The 7,500-nt window shown below is 38.4% G+C and overlaps 2 protein-coding genes across 2 annotated transcripts in view; one reads left to right on the top strand and one right to left on the bottom strand.

The window, feature by feature from the left end:
• LOC123770498 (neuroligin-1) overlaps positions 1-7,500 on the top strand; it is a 130,270-nt gene that overhangs the window by 69,564 nt on the left and 53,206 nt on the right. The gene's annotated exons all lie outside the window — the stretch shown is intronic.
• LOC138350555 (uncharacterized) overlaps positions 1,176-7,500 on the bottom strand; it is a 7,975-nt gene continuing 1,650 nt past the window's right edge. The window contains exon 2 of the mRNA XM_069301565.1: positions 1,176-1,732. Coding sequence (XP_069157666.1) covers positions 1,176-1,732 — 557 coding nt within the window. The remainder of the gene's footprint in view (positions 1,733-7,500) is intronic.

Raw genomic sequence — 7,500 nt, forward strand, 5'->3', positions numbered from 1 at the left:
CGCCCCAAGAACCACCACTATTCACCCCAGGTGCACGCCCCAAGAAGCACCACTATACACCCCAGGTGCACGTCCCAAGAAGCACTACTATACACCCCAGGTGCACGCCCCAAGAACCACCACTATTCACCCCAGGTGCACGCCCCAAGAAGCACCACTATACACCCCAGGTGCACGCTCCAAGAACCATCACTATACACCCCAGGTGCACGCCCCAAGAAGCACCACTATACACCCCAGGTGCACGCCCCAAGAACCACTACTATACACCCCAGGTGCAAGCTCCAAGAACCATCACTATACACCCCAGGTGCACGCCCCAAGAACCACCACTATACACCCCAGGTGCACGCTCCAAGAACCACCACTATACACCCCAGGTGCACGCCCCAAGAACCACCACTATACACCCCAGGTGCACGCTCCAAGAACCATCACTATACACCCCAGGTGCACGCCCCAAGAACCACCACTATACACCCCAGGTGCACGTCCCAAGAACCACCACTATACACCCCAGGTGCACGCCCCAAGAACCACCACTATACACCCCAGGTGCACGCTCCAAGAACCACCAGTATACACCCCAGGTGCACGCCCCAAGAACCACCACTATACACCCCAGGTGCACGCTCCAAGAACCACCACTATACACCCCAGGTGCACGCCCCAAGAAGCACCACTATACACCCCAGGTGCACGCCCCAAGAACCACCACTATACACCCCAGGTGCACGCCTCAAGAACCACCACTATACACCCCAGGTGCACGCCCCAAGAACCACCACTATACACCCCAGGTGGCCTCGTAGCCTGGTGGATAGCGCACAGGACTCGTAATTCTGTGGCGCGGGTTCGATTCCCGCACGAGGCAGAAACAAATGGGCAAAGTTTCTTTCACCCTGAATGCCCCTGTTACCTAGCAGTAAATAGGTACCTGGAAGTTAGTCAGCTGTCACGGGCTGCTTCCTGGGGGTGGAGGCCTGGTCGAGGACCGGGCCGCGGGGACACTAAAGCCCCGAAATCATCTCAAGATAACCTCTCAAGATAACCCCAACTTTCTCAATAGACGCTTGAAACAGCAAAACAACCCTATTGCAACAAGGTGATTAATGTCGAAGTATTAACTAACCATCAAGGATTACGTCCAAACTTGGACTTTTAGTTAAAGAAAATCAGGTTAGGACCGCACGGCTCCGGACTGGACAAAAAGACCTTTTATTTGGACTAAATCGTGACCCATTATTTGGACTAAATCGTGACCCATTATTTGGACTAAATCGTGACCCATTATTTGGACTAAATCGTGACCCATTATTTGGACTAAATCGTGACCCATTATTTGGACTAAATCGTGACCCATTATTTGGACTAAATCGTGACCCATTATTTGGACTAAATCGTGACCCATTATTTGGACTAAATCGTGACCCATTATTTGGACTAAATCGTGACCCATTATTTGGACTAAATCGTGACCCATTATTTGGACTAAATCGTGACCCATTATTTGGACTAAATCGTGACCCATTATTTGGACTAAATCGTGACCCATTATTTGGACTAAATCGTGACCCATTATTTGGACTAAATCGTGACCCATTATTTGGACTAAATCGTGACCCATTATTTGACGAATAAGTTTGTGGTTTAATGTGCCTGAATTCCTTTATTGCAATTTCTCCTGGTAGACTCTGGTAGACTCTGGTAGACTCTGGTAGACTCTGGTAGACTGTGTTTTTAATTTAATAAAATATATGTTAAATAAAGATGTATATAGGAAAATAATGTGATTATAGGAAATTTGTTTCAAATTTTATAAGATAGCAACAAACACGTTTTTAAAAAGAACGAAAAGACTTTTTTATTATATATAGAAGAGACTTTTTATTAAATATAAAAGACTTATTAATATAAAAAGACTTTTTATTAAATAAAAAAGGGCTTATTATATAAAAAACTTGTTTTATTAAATATAAAAAAAGACTTATTAAATATAAAAAGACTTATTAAATATAAAAAAGACTTAATAAATATAAAAAGTCTTTTTTATTAAATAAAAAAAATAAGTTGTTTCAGAGCAAAATCGTAAATTATTGATTTATAGTACACAGAATCTCGTGAAAATAGTGAATATGGTAACGTATTCTTTCGACGTGTCACTACGTTATAAAATGCAACTGTTTGTCTTATCCTGAAACGTACGAATCGTAACGAGGCGGCGGCAAGGAACACACACACACACCCACACCCACACACACACACACACACACACACACACACACACACACACACACACACACACACACACACACACACACACACACACACACACACACACACACACAACTAAGTCTTAAAATGTATCTGAGAATAGATCGTAGACTGCAACGGATCGTAGAACATATCGTAGATCTAAGCTGAACACCTCACCCCAATATTAGACTACTTACGACATCTGTCGACCTCTTACGAGAGCTGTCGACCTCTTACGACATCTGTCGACCTCTTACGAGAGCTGTCGACCTCTTACGAGAGCTGTCGACCTCTTACGAGAGCTGTCGACCTCTTACGAGAGCTGTCGACCTCTTACGAGATCTGTCGACCTCTTACGAGATCTGTCGACCTCTATAGAGATCTGTGGACTCAACACTCTAGTAAAAACAATTATATATTACCACTATATAATGAGCTCAACACTATAGTGAGCACAGAATGATATATTAACACTATAGTGAGCACAGAATGATATATTAACACTATAGTGAGCACAGAATGATATATTAACACTATAGTGAGCACAGAATGATATATTAACACTATAGTGAGCACAGAATGATATATTAACACTATAGTGAGCTCAGAATGATATATTAACACTATAGTGAGCTCAGAATGATATATTAACACTATAGTGAGCACAGAATGATATATTAACACTATAGTGAGCACAGAATGATATATTAACACTATAGTGAGCACAGAATGATATATTAACACTATAGTGAGCTCAGAATGATATATTAACACTATAGTGAGCTCAGAATGATATATTAACACTATAGTGAGCTCAGAATGATATATTAACACTATAGTGAGCTCAGAATGATATATTAACACTATAGTGAGCTCAGAATGATATATTAACACTATAGTGAGCTCAGAATGATATATTAACACTATAGTGAGCACAGAATGATATATTAACACTATAGTGAGCTCAGAATGATATATTAACATTATAGTGAGCACAGAATGATATATTAACACTATAGTGAGCACAGAATGATATATTAACACTATAGTGAGCACAGAATGATATATTAACATTATAGTGAGCACAGAATGATATATTAACACTATAGTGAGCACAGAATGATATATTAACACTATAGTGAGCACAGAATGATATATTAACATTATAGTGAGCACAGAATGATATATTAACACTATAGTGAGCACAGAATGATATATTAACATTATAGTGAGCACAGAATGATATATTAACACTATAGTGAGCACAGAATGATATATTAACATTATAGTGAGCACAGAATGATATATTAACACTATAGTGAGCACAGAATGATATATTAACATTATAGTGAGCACAGAATGATATATTAACACTATAGTGAGCACAGAATGATATATTAACATTATAGTGAGCACAGAATGATATATTAACACTATAGTGAGCACAGAATGATATATTAACACTATAGTGAGCACAGAATGATATATTAACACTATAGTGAGCACAGAATGATATATTAACACTATAGTGAGCACAGACTGATATATTAACACTATAGTGAGCACAGACTGATATATTAACACTATAGTGAGCACAGAATGATATATTAACACTATAGTGAGCACAGAATGATATATTAACACTATAGTGAGCACAGAATTATATATTAACACTATAGTGAGCACAGAATGATATATTAACACTATAGTGAGCACAGAATTATATATTAACACTATAGTGAGCACAGAATTATATATTAACACTATAGTGAGCACAGAATGATATATTAACACTATAGTGAGCACAGAATGATATATTAACACTATAGTGAGCACAGAATGATATATTAACACTATAGTGAGCACAGAATGATATATTAACACTATAGTGAGCACAGAATGATATATTAACACTATAGTGAGCACAGACTGATATATTAACACTATAGTGAGCACAGACTGATATATTAATACTATAGTGAGCACAGAATGATATATTAACACTATAGTGAGCACAGAATGATATATTAACACTATAGTGAGCACAGAATTATATATTAACACTATAGTGAGCACAGAATGATATATTAACACTATAGTGAGCACAGAATTATATATTAACACTATAGTGAGCACAGAATTATATATTAACACTATAGTGAGCACAGAATTATATATTAACACTATAGTGAGCTCAGAATTATATATTAACATTATAGTGAGCACAGAATTATATATTAACACTATAGTGAGCACAGAATGATATATTAACACTATAGTGAGCACAGAATGATATATTAACATTATAGTGAGCACAGAATGATATATTAACATTATAGTGAGCACAGAATGATATATTAACACTATAGTGAGCACAGAATTATATATTATATATAGTGAGCACAGAATGATATATTAACACTATAGTGAGCACAGAATGATATATTAACACTATATTGAGCACAGAATTATATATTAACACTATAGTGAGCACAGAATGATATATTAACATTATAGTGAACACAGAATGATATATTAACACTATAGTGAGCACAGAATTATATATTAACACTATAGTGAGCACAGAATGATATATTAACATTATAGTGAACACAGAATGATATATTAACACTATAGTGAGCACAGAATTATATATTAACACTATAGTGAGCACAGAATGATATATTAACACTATAGTGAGCACAGAATGATATATTAACATTATAGTGAGCACAGAATGATATATTAACATTATAGTGAGCACAGAATGATATATTAACATTATAGTGAGCACAGAATGATATATTAACATTATAGTGAGCACAGAATGATATATTAACACTATAGTGAGCACAGAATGATATATTAACACTATAGTGAGCACAGAATGATATATTAACACTATAGTGAGCACAGAATGATATATTAACACTATAGTGAGCACAGAATTATATATTAACACTATAGTGAGCACAGAATTATATATTAACACTATAGTGAGCACAGAATTATATATTAACACTATAGTGAGCACAGAATGATATATTAACACTATAGTGAGCACAGAATGATATATTAACACTATAGTGAGCACAGAATTATATATTAACACTATAGTGAGCACAGAATTATATATTAACACTATAGTGAGCACAGAATGATATATTAACACTATAGTGAGCACAGAATGATATATTAACACTATAGTGAGCACAGAATTATATATTAACACTATAGTGAGCACAGAATTATATATTAACACTATAGTGAGCTCAGAATTATTTATTAACACTATAGTGAGCTCAGAATGATATATTAACACTATAGTGAGCACAGAATGATATATTAACATTATAGTGAGCACAGAATGATATATTAACACTATAGTGAGCACAGAATGATATATTAACACTATAGTGAGCACAGAATGATATATTAACATTATAGTGAGCACAGAATGATATATTAACACTATAGTGAGCACAGAATTATATATTAACACTATAGTGAGCACAGAATTATATATTAACACTATAGTGAGCACAGAATGATATATTAACACTATAGTGAGCACAGAATGATATATTAACACTATAGTGAGCACAGAATTATATATTAACACTATAGTGAGCACAGAATTATATATTAACACTATAGTGAGCTCAGAATTATATATTAACACTATAGTGAGCTCAGAATGATATATTAACACTATAGTGAGCACAGAATGATATATTAACATTATAGTGAGCACAGAATGATATATTAACACTATAGTGAGCTCAGGAAACTAGCATTAAATCTAAGCGAGCAAAGTGTACACAGAAAATAATCTGTTGGTCTAATGTTGAGAATTTTATTGCTTTTACAATTGCTAGACGAGCAGCCCGCACGCTATAACATTACTGTGTGAGGCAGTAAACGTCTCTGTATCACGCAGTTCACAGCAGCGTTGTCTGCAGACTTGTCATGCACCAGCAGGCGCTGTTTGACTGCTGTGTGAGGCGGCAGACGCTGTTTGACTGCTGCTTGAGGCCCTGTACGCTTCTGAAGCGCGAATATGTGAGGTCCACAGCCACAGGAAGCGCTACAACACTGCTGTGTGAGCCAGCAGACGCTATTTGACTGCTGTGTGAGCCAGCAGACGCTATTTGACTGCTGTGTGAGCCAGCAGACGCTGTAAGACTGCTGTGTGAGCCAGCAGACACTGTTTGACTGCTATGTGAGCCAGCAGACACTGTTTGACTGCTGTGTGAGCCAGCAGACGCTGTTTGACTGCTGTATGAGCCAGCAGACGCTATTTGACTGCTGTGTGAGCCAGCAGACGCTGTTTGACTGCTGTGTGAGCCAGCAGACACCGTTTGACTGCTGTGTGACCCAGCAGACGCTGTTTGACTGCTGTGTGACCCAGCAGACGCTGTTTGACTGCTGCATGACCCAGCAGACGCTATTTGACTGCTGCATGAGGCACTGAACGCTTCTGAAACGCGAATCTGTGAGGTTCACAGCCACAGCAAGCGCCATAAAGACTGTACCAGGAAAGGGGGAACAAAACAATACAGTCTTTAAAGACCATTACAGCGGACTTGCATCTGGTACTAAGACCAGGACTTTGGCCCTTGTGTGCTGTGGACACAAGACCTACCTATGGGTCCCAGGCGTACAGGTGGAAACTGTTGCAAGGGATTGCAGTGTTTGGTTTAATATTCAACCCAACAGGGCTCCCCTCGGGGCGACGTAACAGGGAAAATAAACAGTGATGAAGGGAGGGGTTGGTAGGTGAGAGATGGAGAGGGAGAGATAGAGAGGGAGAGAGAGAGAGAGATGGAGGGAAGGGCAAGAGGGAGGTAGAACTCCTTCTCTCTCTCTCTCTCTCTCTCTCTCTCTCTCTCTCTCTCTCTCTCTCTCTCTCTCTCTCTCTCTCTCTCTCTCTCTCTCTCTCTCTCTCTCTCTCTCTCTCTCTCTCTCTCTCTCTCTCTCTCTCTCATAAAATGTAATACTGAATTCGGGTTCATAGTTTCTAATGGTGCAAGCAAAGGACCCTTCCTCTTATAGGACCGACCTCTTCCTCTTATAGGACCGACCTCTTTCTCTTATAGGACCGACCTCTTCCTCTTATAAGACCGATCCCCTCTCCTATAGGACCAATAGAACCGACTTAGCCTTTCCTGGAGCCCTGAACAGAACTATATCACCATATAAATGCAAGGTTACTGAACGGGCCAATCAGGGTAAGTGGGCGGG

The sequence above is a fragment of the Procambarus clarkii genome, chromosome 46, assembly GCF_040958095.1.
Source record: "Procambarus clarkii isolate CNS0578487 chromosome 46, FALCON_Pclarkii_2.0, whole genome shotgun sequence".
In the NCBI taxonomy this organism is placed as follows: Eukaryota; Metazoa; Arthropoda; class Malacostraca; order Decapoda; family Cambaridae; genus Procambarus; species Procambarus clarkii.